Source organism: Tinamus guttatus, unplaced genomic scaffold, assembly GCF_059628265.1.
Source record: "Tinamus guttatus ecotype Peru unplaced genomic scaffold, ASM5962826v1 Tinamus_guttatus_pri_ptg000293l, whole genome shotgun sequence".
Taxonomy (NCBI): Eukaryota; Metazoa; Chordata; class Aves; order Tinamiformes; family Tinamidae; genus Tinamus; species Tinamus guttatus.
The window spans coordinates 98,299-118,303 of record NW_028288827.1 but is presented as its reverse complement, the minus strand read 5'-3'; the positions used below and the strand labels follow the sequence as shown (position 1 = coordinate 118,303).

The 20,005-nt window shown below is 41.2% G+C and overlaps 1 protein-coding gene across 2 annotated transcripts in view; it reads left to right on the top strand.

The window, feature by feature from the left end:
* The window catches only part of DYM (dymeclin), a 187,103-nt gene that overhangs the window by 100,930 nt on the left and 66,168 nt on the right, over nt 1-20,005 (top strand). The window contains exon 14 of one of the 2 annotated variants that reach the window (XM_088527844.1): nt 11,433-11,597. The exons of the other annotated variant lie outside the window; for it this stretch is intronic. Coding sequence (XP_088383970.1) covers nt 11,433-11,597 — 165 coding nt within the window. The remainder of the gene's footprint in view (nt 1-11,432; nt 11,598-20,005) is intronic. 2 annotated transcript variants of the gene reach the window in all.

Sequence of the window (20,005 nt, the reverse complement as noted above, 5' to 3'; positions counted from 1 at the left end):
GCAGTACAGCTGAGAAGCTCTTTAAAATACAGTGTCTCATTGCATTTGTAAACAGCAGTGGGACAGTCATGGCAAGCAACGTGTGAATGGAGTTACCCAAACCAAAGGTGTTCCTTAGGGAGCAAAGCCTAGGGGGAAAAAATGCCAGGCTGCTGCATGGATCCTTCCAAGCTGTTTGATTTGTAATTTAGTTCTCATTTAAGTAATAGGAAGAGAAGGAGTTGCTTCTGATACCAGATTCTCATTTCCAAACAGATGATAAGACTTCCAAATAGCAGGCACTTAGAAACTTTAAATGGGATGTTTGATCCAAACAAAAGATATTCAGTGAAGGGGAATTATGCCTTCTTTAGGTCTTTATGCCTTCTTTGTTACAGCAGAGGAATAAAGTTGGCAATAGTCATTTTTTAAATATAAATTTTCCTGTTAATCATTTTGAATTTAGAGGGGAGTGAATTTAGGGGTTGTGGAGCTCTTTCACTTTCTGAAAACTTGTATTAAAAACTTGTATTTCAGAAGTGTCAGCTTTTGGTTTGTAATAATGGAAGAGCATCGTAATATAATTAAGCTGTCAGAGCTAAACTGTAATAACCCAACCTATGCTTTTATCAACACGTAGCGTGGAAACTCTCTCCTGCTTCTTTTAGCAGTTCTCTGTTGCAACAAGGTATTTATGTTGCTTGGAGCTATGTGGTCCTGAGGATGCTTTAAGACCTGTAGGTTGGTGTAAAACCAAGCACACTGGGAACCTGGGCATTCGTAGCAGCTTTTTCATGCCACTGTGAGTGAGATCAATAGCCAAGTCCTTTATATCCTGGGTTCAAATCTTAATTAGGGCATTAAATTAAGCCTCAGCTTACTCATCTCTTATTCATAACAGAGAAGTGTCCATAATAGGAAACCCTGGAGAAAAGAAGCTGTGGATGATTTTGTACCAGCATGTGTGTCAGGAGGCTCTTCAGAAGCCTAATTATATAATAATAAAAGATTAAACTCCAAAAGAGGGTCTTCAATGAGTGTCCTGCAGCCAGAGCTGTTAAATATTGAGCCTCCTCTCAACATCAGCTTTTCTCTCCCCTTATCCCACTTTTTAAGGAAAAAGTGGAAGAAATGGAAGGTAATCAGTAGTTTCACTGGACAAGTGGTACCTGCTGCTGCAGATGCTGTGAGGGGAATAGACGCAGGGCCTGGCTTCTGAGGATGAAGTGTAGATGTCTGCTCTGGGCTGTGCAAAAGGAAAGGTAACTATTTCCTCTGCTTCTGCATCTCCTGTGAATTGTGCTGGAAGGAAATATCCTTAATGAACATAAGAGCTACAGTAGGACTGGGTTCTTTTCCAGCCGTGAGGAAGGCATCTTCCTGTGCTCTCAGCTTCACGGGGCCTACGTGCCAATCAGCTAGTTTGGTTGATTTTGTTCATTTGCCTAAAGGAAGAGGAGAAAGACCTGTTCATCCTAGGAGATAACCCTTGTCCTATAATGCTCTGCCTGGTTAATATATGTAACTTTGAAATATTTGTGGTTTTCTGTGGTTTTCTGTTCTTTTTTGTTTGATTGTTTGTTTTTTTCCCCATCACATGGCTGTCCTTTGCTTCGGTGGTATTTCCCACATGCTGCATGCCTGTAGACTTTTAAAGAAAGCCTCTCTCCAACCTAGATGGCCACAGATTCTGTTAGCTGATATAGCTTAAAAATAAAAACTAAAATCCTCAAAGACACTTTGCTTTTAATGGTTCTTGCATTTGAAATAGTCCTTGAAGCATTAAGAACCCTGTCCTTGAGCTTAAGAACCCACTCATATCTAATCTGGATATAAAAGAATATTTTACTTCTGAGAGCTACTGCAGGATGAGAATGTTTTGGGTGTTCTTCCCCCCTCACACGGTGCAGTGTGTTATAAAAACAGGATTATCATTTTTGTTCGCTGTTCCAGAGACACTCTGAAAATGGCTTTTCAAAAAGGGACCTTCTTGATATTGTTGTGTTCAAAAAAATGTCTGAAAAAAATAATTTTTCTCTGGAGACTATTAGGAGCAGAAGTCATGTGCACAGCAGGATACTCAAAAATTTTTGCATCCACTCTTCAGCCTTGACTTTTTGGTAGTTTTGGTTTGTTCTCTCGTGAGCTGTTTGCTGGCACAGACACACTGCTCTATTTGCAGTTGCTTTTCATGCTCTTTATTGTCCGTTGTGTTGCTGATGCTTCTTGTAAGTAAGAAGTTTCCAGAACCTCTGGAGAGGCTTTAGTTGGGATATAGAAAAAATATACAAAGATGTCAAGGGTGTTAAACAAAAGAAACATATGCTGGCCTTCTTAGTAGCTTGCTGGCCTAGATTAGCTGTGGGGAAGCTTATAAGCTGATCAGCTATTCCAAAATTGGGAGATGTCACCACAATTAGTGGAAAAGGCTGTGATAAAATGAGGAGAGACTAGTTAAGAGAAGGGAAAAGAGAATATTAGCAGCAAATGTTGAAGTAGAAGGTAGCGAAGTAGAAATGCAATTGAGTTAATTTTTGAACCAAATGAAGTATTTTTTATTTTTCATTGAATGTAGTTGTGCTTAAATATTAAAATTCCCTTTCATGCTTTAGCTCTAGCAGCAGAAAGAGGGGCGCATGCGACACGCGGTTGGTGTGCTTGCCTGGGAGCAGCATATGGAGGCAAGGTTTTAGGCTGATATCAGCTGTTTCCAACATGGAAATATCATTGAACTTGGTTTAAGCCTGGTGGAACCTGCTGGGGATTTTGGGTGGGCACCTGGTTGGACATTAATACCCTCGCTGCCCATCTGGTGTAAGCAGCCCAGTGCCACATACCATTAGAGGTGCTCGTGTTCCTGGAGATCTCCCAGATGGACAAGCCGGCAGCTTATCTTGACATGCGTTGGATCTATGCAAGAGTATATCCCGGCAATACCTGGCTTCTGAGTAGTTCCCCTCACCCCGAGGGGGATGTGGGGTGAGATTGGGTTACGAGTTGTTTGGGATGGGGTCTGGAAGGGGTTGTAGCTCAGTGGCCTCACTTCAGTTTCCTCTTTCCGTGTCTTCTGCACTGGCTTACAGAGTGAGCTGGAGCAAACTGTTGCTTTTCAGATGGAAGAGCGGAGGTGCAGGTACCATGCTGAAAAGTTCTTCAAGTAGGGAAATTAATTTTTGTTGTTGTTGTTTGTTTGTTTTTGTTGAAACCTAAAAGCTTTTAAAACCGTTCATCTTGCACGTCTGTTGCTGTTGCAGAGGAAGGAGTTTGTCACCTGTAGTGTTCTGGCCATTGTTATCTCTGTTGTGGGCCCCCATATTGTCCTGGGCACCAGTTACCATCAGTTACCTGTTGCAAAATTGCTTTGCAAGGACTTCCCTCCTCCTTGCTTTGTTTTTGTTCTTAAGAGCTAAAGTGAAGAGGCATGATCCGTACAGCAAGGTTACCTCCAATCGCAAATACAGGTGGGTTAGGCATTTCCCACGTCTGATTTACCTGGGATCATTTTATAAATGTTCAGTTCTTTGAAAACATCTGAATATTTGAAGGAGAAATATTTTTCATGGAATCATGTTTGGGATTTTTGGTTTCATTTGCTATTTTGCCACCGCTTACAGCTTGACTTTTGCTAATGTGCCATGGAGTTGAAAATAACCTGGCAATCAAGTGGGATATATTTATGAGAGGAAACTCACTGGTAGCAAAATGTGGCATTGCTACCAATGTCTATGTGACTTTAGCAAGGTCCAGAAGAAAAGTCAGTATACAAATTTACTGCATTTTTTTCCATATTCCCAAGGAAATTGAACGGTTTTCTCCTTATTCCCCCTTTCTCTTCCTGCTTAGTGTCCCAGGCCCCAGCAGTTTCCTGGTGGGACATTTACCTCTCTTTTCTATTGAATCATATTGAATCTAGCACTTGCTATTTTCACATGAGAGCTCATATTTTTTGTATCTGCACATTATAGGTCTTGCATTTTAAAAAAATGTGTCCTGTGATATTAAATTGCCTGGATTTTCTGAGAAAAAAAGGCAAGGGGAAAAAAAGAATTTACACAGTCATTTAGAAACTACTATTTGCTATTCTGGTAAAACCTTAGAAACTGCAGTCTTCTCAGTTGGTTTTGAATGAGATATATTTATAGGAGGGTGTTCTGTAACTGAAATAAAGATGTGACTCAGGATAAGGACTTGCTCGAACCTGTCTTTTATCTTCCCTTGCAGCCTATTTGGCTCCTTAGCTGTTTTTTGCAGATACAACATGTGCAGCTTCCTTTTTAGAAATTTTCTCTTTGGGGAAAGATTTGGAGAAAGGTCTAAATAAATGCATGAATAATGCTGCAGTTTATCTTTGACAAACTAAAATTGTATTATTGCTATAATGAAAGATTAATAATGAAACAAAATATATCGATTATAACATTTTTTCTTGTAAGACTGCTGCTTATTTCACATTCAACTAATGCCGTTATTTGTGCATGTCTGGTGTCTTCAAAGATTTGCAGTTCAGTGAACTAATTTCTACCTCCCGGTGTGTAGAAGCAGGATAGATACGAGGAAAGGAGTAACTGTTGGAGAGGAAAATAAACCGGTTACTGATAAAAATCCGTATAAACTGAGTCAGACCCTTCCAAAGAGCAACCCCCTTCAAAGAGCTTTTTCCTTCTACCACACATGAAAATATTGAATTTTGATTCCATACTTAGACAGTCTATTTGAAAATACTTAACAGCATTTAGGAGGATAGGATAACTTTGTATGGAATTCCTGCATCCACAGATACTTCAGTTAGGGCATTTTCCATCACCATATTCTTTCAGCATAATTTGCATGGCTCACAGGAAGAATATGGAGCTTTAAAACATCTGGCACTTTGAATGGAGAATGAAACAAACAAAAAAACAGATCAGGATTTAACAACCCTAATGTGCATCAGGTCTTTGTAACTGTTGAATGACTCAACTTTTTTAATGGTAATGGCCTTCAGCAAGTTTAGGAAAGAACCGGCTTTTAGGTAAAGCAAATACACTTAGTTCTGCAGTGAATAAATAAATTTGCCGTGAAGCTGTGTAGAGACATGTTCCTCTAACTCATTAACTGTGCGCTCGAGTTTCTGCGAGTGCCACAATTTACGCTGGGCTCGGATTAGAGCGGCGTTGCGAAACGCGGGGCTGCTCGGAGGGGCTGTGCCGAGGGGGATCCGCAGGGGCTGCTCTCCCGATGGGGATGCTCCACTGCCGAGACGCTGCAGACCCGTGGCTTGCGCAGGGCTGCAAATGTCTGCAGGCAGAGCCGGGTAGCAGGCGTCTCCTGGAGCCCTCCATGGAGTTTAGGAACTACTGGAAGTGTCTGGGCGAAGGATGTCAGTGTAGAACATTCCCATAGTCACATTTCTGAAGCTGCCAGAGATGCTTTCCAAAATCTTGTGCATCTGCATGATTAAAGCTTTCATTCTTTGTCTCAGACTTGAGCACTCTATCTTCCTTCTAGCCCTTTATATCTTTATTTGTATGGTCTTCAGTTCCTTGTGTCAGGTTTTAATATGCAAACTTTGGTTCTTTTCGACAGAACTTCATTTGCACAGAGATAATTTGGCCTCTCTGCATAAGAATCTCATATATCTATCACTTGACCCTGCAGTCTAGCAAATATGTGAGGATATCTCCAAAATTTGTTTATTTTGCATTTCCTTGCTGGCCTTCACAATATGCATAAAGATAATATTGCTCTCATAAGCCTTTTGTGTACATTTGGCTGGTGCTGTGGCAAAGTGCTTCTTCGGGGCATGGGAACTTATGGCTGTGATGCATTATCACAAATAATTGCTTCCTAACTCTGAAATAATTTTCATGCTTCTCTCTTTTGAGCTCTTATGGCACCTTTAACCCTATGACCTCCACACTGCTGTTTTGCAATAATGTAATTAAAAATCCTGTCATCACGCTGTGCTACAAGATACAAATTTATTGATTATTTCTCTTGCCTCACAAAAAAGGGCCCGAAAAAGTGAAGTTTTTGCTGCTTTGTTTTTAGAAAGTTCATTTATTGCTTTTGAATTTAGGCAAGGATCAAGGAGGATGGGGGCCACCAGTGAAGTAGGATCAAGTCAGAGATTACTAAGCATTGATGTGCACAAGTCTACGGGATGTGAGTGTGCTGAGAGCTGACCTATGCCATTGCAAGATATACATTTTAGATTTTTTCTTTTGAAAAGTTATAGAAGGAACGTCCCCAAGGACTGGATAAAGACAGAAAGAGAGACATCTGGGGACTTAAGGGCTGGACTGTCTCCCTTGAGCCCTTGGGAATACCCTTGGAGCCAAAACTTCTTGGAAACCAGTTCTGAGTACAAGAAAGAAAAAGCGATTAGTAACAGCCAGCATAGATTTATCAGAAGTAATTTATGCTTGACCTGCAGTGATAAAATGACACAGTCTGCGGATAAGAGAGTAGTGGTGAAAGTTGTCTACCTTGCCTGTTGTCAGGCTTTTGACCCAGTCTCCCTCAGCATGTTTGAATTATAGTCCAGGCAGATGGACTCAGTGGGTGAAAAAATACCCGGATCATCAGGTTCGCAGAGTGGTGGTTAATGGTTCATACTCCACCTAGAAGCTCGTTACAAGTGGAGCTCCTCAGGGATCTGTGCTGGAACCTGTCCTGAGCAGCGTGTTGTTGTGTGAGCTGCAGGAGGAGGCCGAGTGCCCCTCCATCGCTTTTGTGGGTGACCCCAAATTCCAGGGGAGCCCAGGGCCATGGTTCAGGAGAACGTTGGATGGGGCCAGCAGGAAACTCATGGAGGTCAAGAGGGACAAATGACAGTAATGGTAGAGGTGGGACTGCGTGGCTGGGGGTAGCTCTGCCAAACTGTCCTGGGGGTCTTGGTACACACAACAGTGAGAAGGAGCCCGCCATGTGTCCTGGCAGCCAAGAAGGCCAGCAGCCTGGTGGACAATATAAATTTATCTTCCATAGAAGAGGTACCTTCCAACCTCAGGCATTCTGTGAGGCTGTGGAGGGATGATGAGGGAGAATGGTCAGAAGTTCATAGAATCATAGAATCGTTAAGGTTGGAAGGGACCTCTGGAGATCATTTAGTCCAACCCCTCTGCACACGCAGGGTCACCTAGAGCACGTGGCACAGGACTGCGTCCAAGCGGGTTTTGAAGATCTCCAGAGAAGGAGACTCCACAACCTCTCTGGGCAGCCTGTTCCAGTGCTCTGTCATCCTCACTGCTAAGAAATTTTTCCTTAAGGTCCTGTGGAACTTTTGGTGCTTCAGTTTGTGGCCGATTCCTCTCGTTCTGTCGGTGGCCACCAGTGAAAAGAGGCCAGCCCCATCCTCCTCACTGCCTCCCTTGAGGTACTTCTAGACACTGCTCACGTTCCCTCTCAGCCTTCTCTTCTCCAGCTGAACAGGCCCAGCTCCCTCAGCCTCTCCTCATAGGGCAGATGTTCCAGGCCCCTGATCATCCTTGTAGCCCTGCGCTGGACTCTCTCCAGCAGCTCCACATCCCTCTTGTCCTGTGGAGCCCAGAACTGGACACAGTACTCCAGATGTGGCCTCACCAGGGCTGAGTAGAGGGGCAGGATCCCCTCCCTCAACCTGCTGGAGATGCTCTTCTTAACATTCCAGGATCCCTTTGGCCTACTTGGCCACGAGGGCACACTGCTGCCTCATGATCACCTTGTTGTCCACCAGGACGCCCATGGAACACGTCCTTCTCTGCAGAGCTGCTCTCCAGAAGGTCGCTCCCCAGCCTGTACTGATGTTTGCGGTTAAGTTGACCCAGGACATCATTCAGCCTTGAAACAAGGGGAGCTAGAGATATGGGACAAGGGAGTAGAGATATGCAAGGAGATCTAACATCAGATGAAAAATCCTGCTAACTGAAATTGGCAGGAAAAGAGAGGAAAACAATTTAAATGCTTTGCTGTTGACATCCCCAATGCCAACTTTGGTAGCATGCAAAAGAGCTTACCTGTGCTCTGAGAGGGGCAATAGCCCTTCTCTGCCAACCCCTAAAAACCTTTCTTTTGATTCAAGGTTGTCATTTTTTCATAGTATTCTTGGTCCTAAAAAACAAAGCAAAAAACAGAACAATGACAAAAAGTACTTTTAGATAGTTTCTCTCCTGGTTCATCAATACTACATTTGTTACCTCGTAAACAGAGTGAAAATGAAAACTTCTGGCCAAAATTATAATATTATGGCATGTTTCACTTTTGTCAAGAAGGCAAATACATTTGCATTTGTGCTGTTTGTACCATAAAAAAGAACTTTAATAGGAAGTCATATTTAGCCAGAGAATAAAGCAACTGTTCTCGTCTTTAGGCATCTTTAGGTAACGTTAAGTGTAAATCCTAGTCTCCCTGCTTGTCTACTGGTAACCTGGATGCTGGCTAACATGTACTAAAGTTTATACGCTTATACTTCTATTATTTATCTTTTAAAAAAAGGATTTTGTGTTGGCTTTCCTGTAGAGCCATATTGCAACAAAAGAGTCTGTTTGTGTGTTTTTTCAAGTTCTGCTGCAGAAACAATATGACCTAAATATTTAATCAGGCTTAGCAAAATTGGCTTTTTTTTATGACTGGAGATTAATCTTATTTCTCTGAGATAATACATGTGGCATGTATGTCCTGAAGACCTTACTTTTTCTAAGTAATGTTAAAAGATTTATAGCCTTCTTAAAATCTGGCTGGCAGTGAGAGATTGTGAATAACAATTACTTAAATATTCACATTGGAAATGTATTTTCTTTTGAATCCTGGGTGTGCGGTTTCAGAGTATACTGAATTTACTGAGAAGCTAGCGAATACTGTCTATTAACTGACTACTCTTCTATTTCATTCTCAAATTTGCTTCACTTCTGTATTAGAAGAGCTGTTGACTTGTCTCTTTTTGTCTTTGATATATTTACCATTAAAACTTCAGCTGGCTTGAATGTAGAAAATACCTACTTTCTGTTGGGTAAGGAAGGTTTTAAGAGGCTTTGCATGTGCTTCTTGGTGCTATTGTCTTGTTTAAGAAAATGCATCTTGTACAGAATTGAAAAGAGTTAACCTTGAACTGAGTTCAGAGCCAGGGGGTTCTTCTCGGAGCAAGGCAAAAGTCCCGTGTTTCATGCATGATCCTCAGGGGACTTCCAGACCCTCCAGGGAAGCCAGGAAAGCTGAAGGAGGCCAGTGGTTCACGCACAATAGTACAGGTATGCAGGTATATTGAGGGTGAGAGTGTACATACGTATATGTAGAGAGATACATATTTTAAAATCCTATAGTATTTTAATGTAGTCTGGAGATGCTTCTGTTTAGCCTGAAATACATGCTGAGGGTTTCTGAGGTATCTGTTATCTTGTGTCTGTTCCTCTCCCTGTTTTTGCTGCGTTTGCCCAGCAGTGCTAAGCTGTTCTCCCTGCCATCCCCTTGCCTCTAGGCAAGCTTACAAAACGCCAGCGTCAGGGCAGGAAAGATTTTCACAGTTGCCAGAAACTCCAGTAGAAAGATGACGTGAGTAGGTACTTGACAAGGTAGTTAACAGGTCTGTCCATGGGCCTCAGGTTCTCTGTGCTGTCTATTATAGCCCCCCCCCTTTTTTTTTAGGTATGTTTTTATATGGTATAGGCACCCGTTTTTACATGTTTTGTCAGATGCTGCCTTCGGGGTTCTCAAATGAGCATTTTCTGTGTTGCTTTTGCTATTTTGTTACCAGAAGTCAAAAACTCCAAATATTGATCGGGTCTTACCGCTTGTAAAGGGTAACCTTTATAAGAAAGAAATCATCTATTCTTTTTCTGGAGTGGTATTTTAGTAAAGTATGAGCTGAAGTCCTCAAGGTGAACAGAAAATATAAATAGTGTGCAGGTGCATGCATATTTTTATATATTCATATTATATATGTGCACAAATATGCATGTGCACACACACCATCTACCAAATTTCATCTTAATTTTCTGTAATCTTTTCTTCTCAAACTCTTTGGTACTGTAGTAGTTAAAGATTGTCTTTTGCTCTAAAGGAAAAGTAGTATGCCCAGTGAAATGCTCTGGAAGCAAAAAATTCCATTATATTTAACTATAGCTGTAATAGCTGCCAGAACATTAATTTCTGGCGTACAAAATAAGTCTTCTTTCAAACTCATGATCCATGATTAACTTAAATCTGCATATCTCCTGAGTGAGTTAAGCCTTGTTTTTATTTGGATTTAGCTTGGGTTTTTTAATAGTGGAAATCCTTCCTCTGTCATTCAAAGTAAGCTATCCTGGTTACGTGGCGGTGGTGTGAGATAATAAAGATGGTTTGGGGTTTGGGTTGCTGTTGGCATCAGTTTAAAATCACGCCTTTGAGTAAACAAGTTCAACTCTAAATACAGGGCTGATCCTGCCCTCGTTACTTGAAGCCCTGGGAGGGAGGTGGTAGCCGGGACAGGCGCCGCTGCTTCCTGAGCTGTCCCACCACGAGGCTTCTGGGTGTCCTCTCCTCCTCTTGAGTGCCCTTCCCATCATCATCCTCACATGCCTGGGACTGAGTCTGCTTTGGGGGCTTTGTGTCTGTGAGACGTTTGAGAAGAGATTGAGAAGATCAATTAAACATAAATTAAGCATACATGTTTATATATGGAAAAGATCTGCCAATGAACTACCAAAAAGGGCTGTGTGTTTCTCCAGGTTCAGAGCAAAGGTAAGCACTTGTATCAAACCTGAAGTGAAAGCAGGAGCAAGGTGGTGATGAAGTCTTGGGTTGGGGCTTCACTGGGTGCACCCAGGATGGAACAATCATGGCACTGATTGAACAATCAACGGCTCCGGTTAGTTTATTCTCTGTTACACTGTGTGTGGGAAGACATCCTGTGTGTCAGTGCCAATAAGGTCTCTTACTCAAGAGTATTCAGTGTTAGTGAGTATGGAAGTTACATATTTTTGCAGTTACTCCAGAGCTTTTCCGTGAAAACGATTGCAAAAGCTTCGTCGTGAGGGAGCTGACCAGGTCTGAAGAGTTGCAACTCTGTTGTGACCGAGCACATTGGTTTAAGAATTGGAATTAACTTCTGGGACAGTGTAGAGGGGAGTGTTGTAGGTGGCAGAGCATTTCACAGAAAGCCCTAATTGCATATGACTATTTTTCCCCCTAAAGTGACGTGTCAGGTTTTGATGAGTCAGTTAAATTTTTAAAGGGAAACATTTTAAATCAGGTCCAGACGCGTACATTTATGTTTTCATGGTATATTGAGAGAGGTAACAATGCTCCTAAATGCTATCAACCACCAAAACAAAATGCAGTTACTGGTGTCTCTAATGAGTGAGGTTTGGCAAAATGCCTTTGCAGTCCTGACCAGATCTGTGTATGCCACCAGCGAACGGGTCTTGCCACACAGACGTTCGATTGCATTAGCTTTCCTAAAGGAAAATGCCTCTCTCTCTCTCTCTGTTTTTTCTCCCTTTACCCTTGTCTTTCAGTTATACCTGCCGCCACTTGCGGAGATATGTCTATGTCTTGGACAAACTGTATTTCCCCCCCTCGCACTGCTCGACGCTGCAGCATTGCTTCTCGAGCCTCAGTGACAGTGGAGAGGAGCTCTTGTCTTTAACTTGCTCTCACATTCTCAGATCCTATGCTTCCAGGTTATTAACCTCTGCTCTCCCTTTACTGCATGCTGCATGCCCCGGGACTGCTCTTTGCATGCTTGGAGCCGACGGACGCAAACCGCGGAACGGCTAAAGGGGACGGTTTGCATCTGTGAGGTGTCCGTGTTGTGTGTCCTAAAAATGCGGTGGAAATGGGGATTTCATCTTCTTTTTTTTTTTTTTTTTCAGTTCTACATACTTTTGTTGAGCTCACCTTATGGAATTAATGGGTGGCCTTTGGAAGTTTTCACTGCTTTCTGTGTTGGGATCAAAATATATTAACCTTTTCCCCAAGATGTGACTTAAGAACTGTGCAGTGCAGACACTAATGCAGTTTTCCTGCAGTTGCTGCAGAGACATAAGTTGCCCTCTGATGCTTCCCTGACACGTTGTTACAGTAGCACCATATATATGTCACTATGGGAACTATAGGACTTTTTCCCTCAAATTCATAAATCGGCACGGTACTTAGTGATAAGTTAGACAACTGCCCTTTTTTTTTTTTTTTTTTAGTACATGCTTTATCAGTTCTGATTATTCAGAACAATAGTGATAATCCATCAGCACAAAATAACCCTATATAATCATTGTTCCTGATGTAGAATTATAGATGCTGCTCAGAAATCATAAAATAGCAGGAATTTAAAAATAAATTTGACTTACATTACCCAAATGTTTTCTCCAAGGATTTTGCTCTAAGAAAAATGCAACTTTTACTATTTCGCTATTGATGCTGTGGATAATTTAATGTTTTAACCAATATGCTAGCAGTTTTAAGGAAACAAGTTAAAAATTGCATGACAAAATTAACCAGAAGATGGAAAGCATCCAGAGTGGAAATGTAGCTTCCCAGTGAAGCCAGCATGCAATGGGAACAGACCACACAGTAAACATAAGTAAAACCAGCTTGATTGTCGGGGGAAGAAAATATGGCATGTGAGCTGAACTAGCTCTTTCCGTACAAAAGAAATTTTATAGTAGTGCAGAATGATGGGGAGTTGCACTCCCGGGAGATGAAAATCTAGTTGCCTCAGAGCCGTCCTCTGGGTTCATTTGGTGCAGCATTAAATTGAGGAAAACCCTAAAATTCCAAAAGTCATGAATAATGTGAATAATGATAGTGAATAATAATAATAATGAAGACAGTGAGCACAGGACTTGCATCCAAGAAGGAATGTTACTCATGTAGGAATGATATACTGGAGACATAAAGGGAGAGGCTAAGTTATTCCAGCTTGTTGACACGTAGTTTTGGTAACTCTACTGCGGAAGCGCTACAACATTACTTGGCAAAAGCGTCCCTGGAGGATGAGATATTCCATCTTTCAGAAAGCTGGATGGTGCAGCCGCTGGGGTGCGTGGTTTGGACCAGGGCTCACACAGGTGGCAAGAAGAAACCGAAGGAAAAGGCAGTTCCCAGTCACAGAAGGAGCGTTTCCAACATCTTGCCTCAAACCCTTGCGATGCCCCATGCGACAAGGGTGTTTTCAGCATCCCTGCTGATCGCTCGAGATGATTTTGCTAGATTTGATGGGGGTCCAAGTGGCAGAAGGTGCTGAGCGTGCACGCAATATGGTTTTACCACAGGGTTATAAAAGCACATGCAGAATAGAAATTACCATGAAATTGGCTCTCAGCACAGTCAGCTTTTTCTTGCAAACAGTAAGTGATGGCTGAATTGGGTAGCTGCGTTTTTTAAAATTGCCCTTTGTGAGGAGGTGGGGGAAGCTTCAGATTCTTAACTTGCACAATTTGTGCAGCATCTCCCTCACAAAATTAATGCTATTTAAAATAAATACAAATCTCTGGCAGCAACTTAGATTTTTAACCAGTTTAGAATTAAGAAAAAAAAATGAAGATGGTGAGAAAAATAGCATTGCTGATTAAGTGTAGTACACGGATTTATTTTCATAGATAGAGCCATAATTTATAGCTATTATTCTTGAGCTGTGCATCACTTGAGATATATTAAAATATTTCAGCCCGGCAGATTTTAATCTCTCTAGTTTGCTTTAAAAGCTGTGCTTTTATGAGATAAAAGAAGATTATTATTACATGCAGGGTTGTTTACATGAAAATTGCTATGCAGGAAAATATACAGGGAGCAGTTTTTATTAGCAGGTTTTGTTCTGTTCTGGAATTATATGACTTGGGAAGTGACTTGGGAAACCTTCCAGTCTGTTCAGCAAACTCAGCTACCTAAGTCTAGGTACTTCAATATAGTGGCATAATTGAACTGTCAAAAAAAAAAAAAAGGAAAAGTTTTTTTATTTTTTCTTGTATGCAGCTGAATACCCACCCTGAATTAACTGTGAACAGCAAGGTTTTAATGCCCAGTCACATCCCCTTTCTAAATCTCTTTGAGTTTCAGTCAATCCTGGGAAATGCTATTTGTGAATGAATCTGGCTCAGTTCACCCGCTAGCCAAGGTGGCTCCCCAGCCCCCGTCTGCTTTGGGATGCTGAACAAGTTAAGGACAAATTTATTTTCGTAGCCAGCTTGACACTGGTCGTGTGAAAGCAGGAATACATTTTCACTGCGCCTGGTAAATGGAGTAAACACATTTGGGGAGCAATAGAGCAGAACAGTCAAACTGCATGGATTCAGTTGAATTATGCTTTTTGCCCCAAAAAGAGAGACAAAGGAACACGATGTCAAATCCGTGTGGATGCCTCATTCTGCAGGTCCGTTATTCCTTAATAACGTCCCATGTCAGGATGTGGATTGTGGATTGAGCACAGACAGGAAAGGTGGCCAAGCGCTGTCAGCAGGGGCAAATGAAATATTTGTGTATCTGACTCGTGTTTTTAGGTGTTGGTCTCCAAAGGGAAGCTGGGGAGAAGTACAAAGCAGGAATATTTATTGTTGAACATTAAGTGAATTTTGCGTGGATTTGTGAACGGAGAAGCACGTCATTTATCTGGGATTGCCTCAGATGGATTTGTGTGGTGTGAGCATTTCTTTGCATTCGTTTTTTAAGCAGTTAATGTAAAAGTCCCACCATAAAATAAAAATAAAAGCGATTTTAAATCAAAAAATAAAAGAGATTTTAACAACTCATCGGCCTTACATGGGTTAGCTCAGAAAATACAGGACTGAGATATGTCTTGAAGAAATCCCTCAGCCTGCTGAGATCTGGTCCTTCTCCACTGCCAGTTCAAGCACTCAGGGTTACTTGCTACTTCTGAAAATAGTTGGTACCAATTCTGATATTTCCCGCTTGTTCCAAGTAGGAAAGAGCATATATTTCTCCTTACATATTCTAAGTGTCATCTCCTATGGGTTAAGCTCCAGAAGTTGTTCATTGCTTAGGAGAATCAGAGCAGTATTGATAAATCAGCAAAACTGATATTTTTGCTTAACAGTTATCAGTTGCTTCCTATAGCATTGCTATTTTGGAAGTCAAAATATTAGTATGAAGCTGATTTATTAATATGAAACTAGTATGATTTTTTTTCATAAAACTTCAAATATCAGCCATAAATGGTTATAATTTTCTAGGATGTGGGACAGGATGAAAATGTGGAATGGAGCTGTGTTCTGTTATAAGGCGGCTGTGAGGAATCAACAAGATGAGTGATATCATTTTCATCTGACCATATTTAAATGAAAAAGTCTCTATGTGGTATCAGCCCTTCAGTAGCTTTTGCAGACAAATCTGCAGGATGGAGCAGGGTTGGGTAAGGCGCCTTTCATCCATTTCGGAGTGAAAGCAAAAGACCTTGAACTGAATGGACGTGGGCAGATCAAAGAGAAACGATTTCCAGAGGTGACAAAATCTTCCTCTGTAGGAGAATTATGCCTGAAGTGCCCATGTCCTGTTTATTCTGTATCCAAACCATTTGTAGAAATGAAGCTCTAGGCTCAACAGATAGAGAAACTACTCAAATTCTTGCTTTGTTGCTAGATAATTCAAGAAATATCTGTTAAAGAAGCAAAATAATTTGTGATATGGTAGCTGGACCTTCTCTAAAAGGTTTTAAAGTCTTAATGTTCCTACCCATAGTTTGCTGCTCTTTTACTTTTTATGAGTATTCTTGCTTATGCCCTAACATTAGAAGTGGAATAAGGAAAATGGCAGAGTTTGCGCCTCTTACAATAGAGAAATAGCTTCATATATCACTGAAAAAACACTTATTCTTGGGGTGGTACTTAACAGTTAAAAATAAATTTTCTTTTTCTTCACAAAATTGATAGTTCTTCAATGCCTAAAAATCTTGGTAGATTTAAGTATCTCCCTAAAATAAATGATATTCCTTTTTGGCAAATACTGGTATAAGTGGAGTTGTTTGGGTGTTTTTTTAAAAAATTTTTTTTGCTTGCTGTAAAAAAAAATTCAATAAGGGTCTGTACCTTGTCTCTAAAAGTGTCGTCTGGTGAAGGAGGCAGGTCCTGCAGAGCCCTTTCCTTCCCGCACTCCTCTGCATCGCGCCAAGCCAGAAGGCAGAGGAGACCTGAATCGGTGCCGGTTCAGGAATGTCGCTATCATGGCACTATCGCGGTGTAGAATTAAGGGTTGGGAAATTTGGAAAATTTGGAAGTTTTCCTTTTTATCGGAGCGTATGTTGTTATTCCTCCAACTTCTCATGTAGATGTTGGAGATCCTGCCTTCTTGCCACAATTAGCAAAATCTTCCTGCGTGGAAAGCTCTGATTCAAGATTCAATTTGTTTTGAAAGTCGCTTTTGTGTGTGGTACAGTGCAGTAAGTAGGTTGAATGGTGGAGTTTCTGTTCTGTGACAGGAGGACTGTGGGATATGCAGGAGGAGGTTTGTCTGGAGCACAGATGACCCGAGCCCCGCGTGCCGCTTGCACCTCCAACCTAAGCCTTATCTAAGGGGTTGCCACAACTCTTAACGTAGTCACCTGCAGACTTCATCTTTCAAATTACTGGTGTTTCACTTTAAGACTCCAAAATGATCCTTTTTTTTTCCCCCAAGGAGATTAATATTTGTTATTTTATTTCCACCTTTCAAGAGTGTTACTGGTTGCTGTGGCATTACTTGATTTCAGTACTTGTAATTTGTGCAATTTACACTTGTGTTGTAGGTAAATCAAACAGCTAGCAGAATTTAACTAATTAACTTAACAGAATTTAACTAATTAAGAGAATAAAAGCAATGAAGAGCAAAAATGGGCCAAGGGACAGAGAGCGAGTTAAGCTCCCCTGCCATCTCTTTGAGGATGCTGGTTGTTTGCTAGTATCAGAGCACTGGATTTCTGTAGAGCAGAGTGTAATTTAAGATGCAAACCCTTATCCCCAAGCTTCCTCTCAGGAGGTTCTGTATGGGCTCACACCCTGACCTTGGTCAGAACACGAGGCTTTCTGATGGGCTGTGCTGTGCACCAATGTATCCCTGTAATCCAGATCCTTTAATTATTTTCAATAGTTTAAAAAATAAATCCCAAACAATTCCCAATTTTTGTCAGAGGCCTGCTAAATTCTTACAGCTTAATGTTTTATTGCTTTTTATTTGTAATTTTTCATCAGCTGTTGGTAATTTTGTTGAAGGGTTTTTCTTAATTAAAGGAGGATTGTTTTACGCTCAATGTTGAGAGACTTGGCAGAGGGGGATTTTTTAAGAGTAATTCTATTACAAATTATTTGTCTTCATGTCGCATAGCAATTGATCAAGAACCCAGTGAGATATAAAATCAATGCTGTGGGTATTCAGTGGGTAAAAAATTATCTATCTGGTAGGTCTCAAAATACACTTTAACTGGCTGATCATCAAGGAAGGGGGGTATATCTAGTGGAAACCCTTAGGGGTTACTTCTTTGCTCTTACTCTATTTAAAATATGTACTGAGGATGGCTTGGGGAGGAAGCAGTGAGGAATGAAAAGAATTGCTGTTATCAAAAAGCAGCAATCTGAACATGATGCAGATCAGCAAGGTGCATTTCCAGAGAGCTGTGTTTTTGGGGTAAGCCGTTTAGGTGGCATTTACTCTGAAAAGTCCTGGGCATTGCTAGGAATTTGTTCTGAAATGCTACAGGAAGCTGAAGGTAAAGGCATGGTCTATTAAGGGGCACTTCAGTTCAATGGGTGAAAGGGTAATGCCTTGCAATAGCTGAAAATTGAAGTTCCTTCTTTTGACATGATGGGTGATTAATCGTTGGAATAGTTTAACAACGTTCTGCGTTTCCCAAGACTGGAATTTTTAAATTGAGATTGCATATTTTCCTAAAAGATATGGCCAAGTCCGGCCACAGCTATTGCACTTGCAGGAGGAAGGAGTTGAGGGAATTCCGATGGCTTGTGTCAAACTGGCTGGTCAAAGTGGCTCCTTCTGGCTTTAAAAATCGGCGTTGCAGGCAGATGGCCACAGAGCGTTTTGTCGTTTTGTTTGCCTTGCAGAATTCTTTAAAAGACTTTTTGGATTAGAATTTTTCTTGCTAATCCAAATATTATCTTCCCAGGCACTATCCCCCAGGTGATCTGACCCAAATAGAGCAAAATAGCACAGGCTGTCAAAACATCACATTCTCATGCAATAAATAAATAAATAAATAATAAAAGAATTGAAAGGGAAGAAATTGCAAGAGCTACTTTTTTTTCTATATATAATAGCCTTTATTTCTCCCACTCTAGTTAAAAAAAAGAAAAAGAAAAAAATTATCATAGACATGATCTAGACACATTCTGCCACATTAGCATGTGAAACTACAACACATCTTGATCAGAAAAAATTGTTTTTAATTGAATGCTTATGAGCCTGCGTTCCCAGGAGGCAAAGTTGGAACAAAACTACTTTCACACATTTCCATCATAGCAGTTTGTTGGGAGACTGGGGGGGTTGCGCTCAGACGTAATGTCTGGCAGCTAATCGGGATTTGCGGGGGGAAAGAGGAGTCTTGTTCTTCTGTAAATATGTAAATAAGCTATTGTTTTGAGAAGAAAAAGAGAAATGTTCTAGAGCTTGCCTAAAGAGTTTGGGAGAATGCTAATAAAATTAATGTGAGACCACATACAGTTAAATAGGTTTTGGAAATCAGAAAGGATTTATGATCATATGAACCACTCTTCTGTTTAGACAGCAAAAACCTTACTTAAATATTACATTTAGTAGTTCAGCTCTGATATGTCATTGTAGTGGCCAAGTATTCGCTGTCTTGCTCACCTAGATGATGATTTTGTCCATTTCAGCTTTCCCAGGCAGTGTTGTATGAAGTTTGGCTAGTGAAGGCAACTTAGGAAACTGTAGTTAACTGCCTAAATATAGAAAGAAGTTCACTTAGAAAATAGCAAACATATGCTACTGATTCAAAACATCTTACAATTTGTTAAATTAAAGAGCAGATTCTCCCTGAAGCTACATGGTGACTTCTGCAGAAGTCCTCCTTATCACGCCAGCTTGCACATGGACGGGCTATAGCTGTGGTCCCAGCCCTTACCGTGCTTGGGTGGAACTAGTGCAAAGCGTTGGCTACTGCTCGAGTGTACATTATTAATTGTGATTGAGATGTTCCATCCAGAGTGCCTAAAGTTACATATCAAAATGTATACCTATGTTTACATTTAAGTAGTATGGAATATCTACATCTTCCAGAGATGTGGTCAGCGTTGAATGGTGCATCTTAAAAACCCACCAGCACTGCCAGGTACTCTTAACATGATAGGGGCTTCCATTTGAAACGTGATTCAGTTGATGGGTTTTTGTGGGATGTGCTGTGTGGAGCTTGCTGTTGGGGGGTGATTTCTGCAAGCAAGGTGGTTCTGCAGGTGCTGCTTGGTTTCGGAGTGCCCGATGGCATGTTTGTTTGATAAGGCCTGTCTGTATCCAGAAGATAGACCTAGTAAAATCCGATACTTAGAGTGAAGCCAGATGTTCTCAAAGCAGATGTCATGATAGGTCCTACATTGGAGCAACAGAATGGAACTGCTTAGTGAAAATACTTGAGGGTTTTCCCTTTCCTAATTATTCATAGCTCCAAACAACGCGAGTCTGGAAATGCCCATTCTTCAGTGTTTAGTATTTTATTGATGCTATAAGCGATTAGCAGTTTCCCCTTGTGTTTCTCCTTCCAGGGAAGCTCTGGGTGGTCCTTCAGCCGTCAGATTTCACGTCTGATCTGTGACTGCCCGGCAGCGAGGCCGCAGGAGGGACCCCCAACTCTGCGCTGCAGAGCAGGGGAGCTGGTCAAGCGACCCAGGAAACACGGACGTTTTGCTTAAGAGCTCGCTTAAAGACTGGGGACCTGGCAGCCAGGTTCTTTCAGGCTTACCTAAATTATCCAAAACATTCTGGATCTGCAGAATTAGTAGATCATTGCAGGATCTGCTTCCTATGTTCTTTTTCTCTTCCCGGCTTCTAATTAGAACATCAGATTATGAGAACCGCAATTTTTTCTTGCTTTTTGGTATCTCCATTTCTGACCGCAGCCTATTTGACTAAGAAATGCACA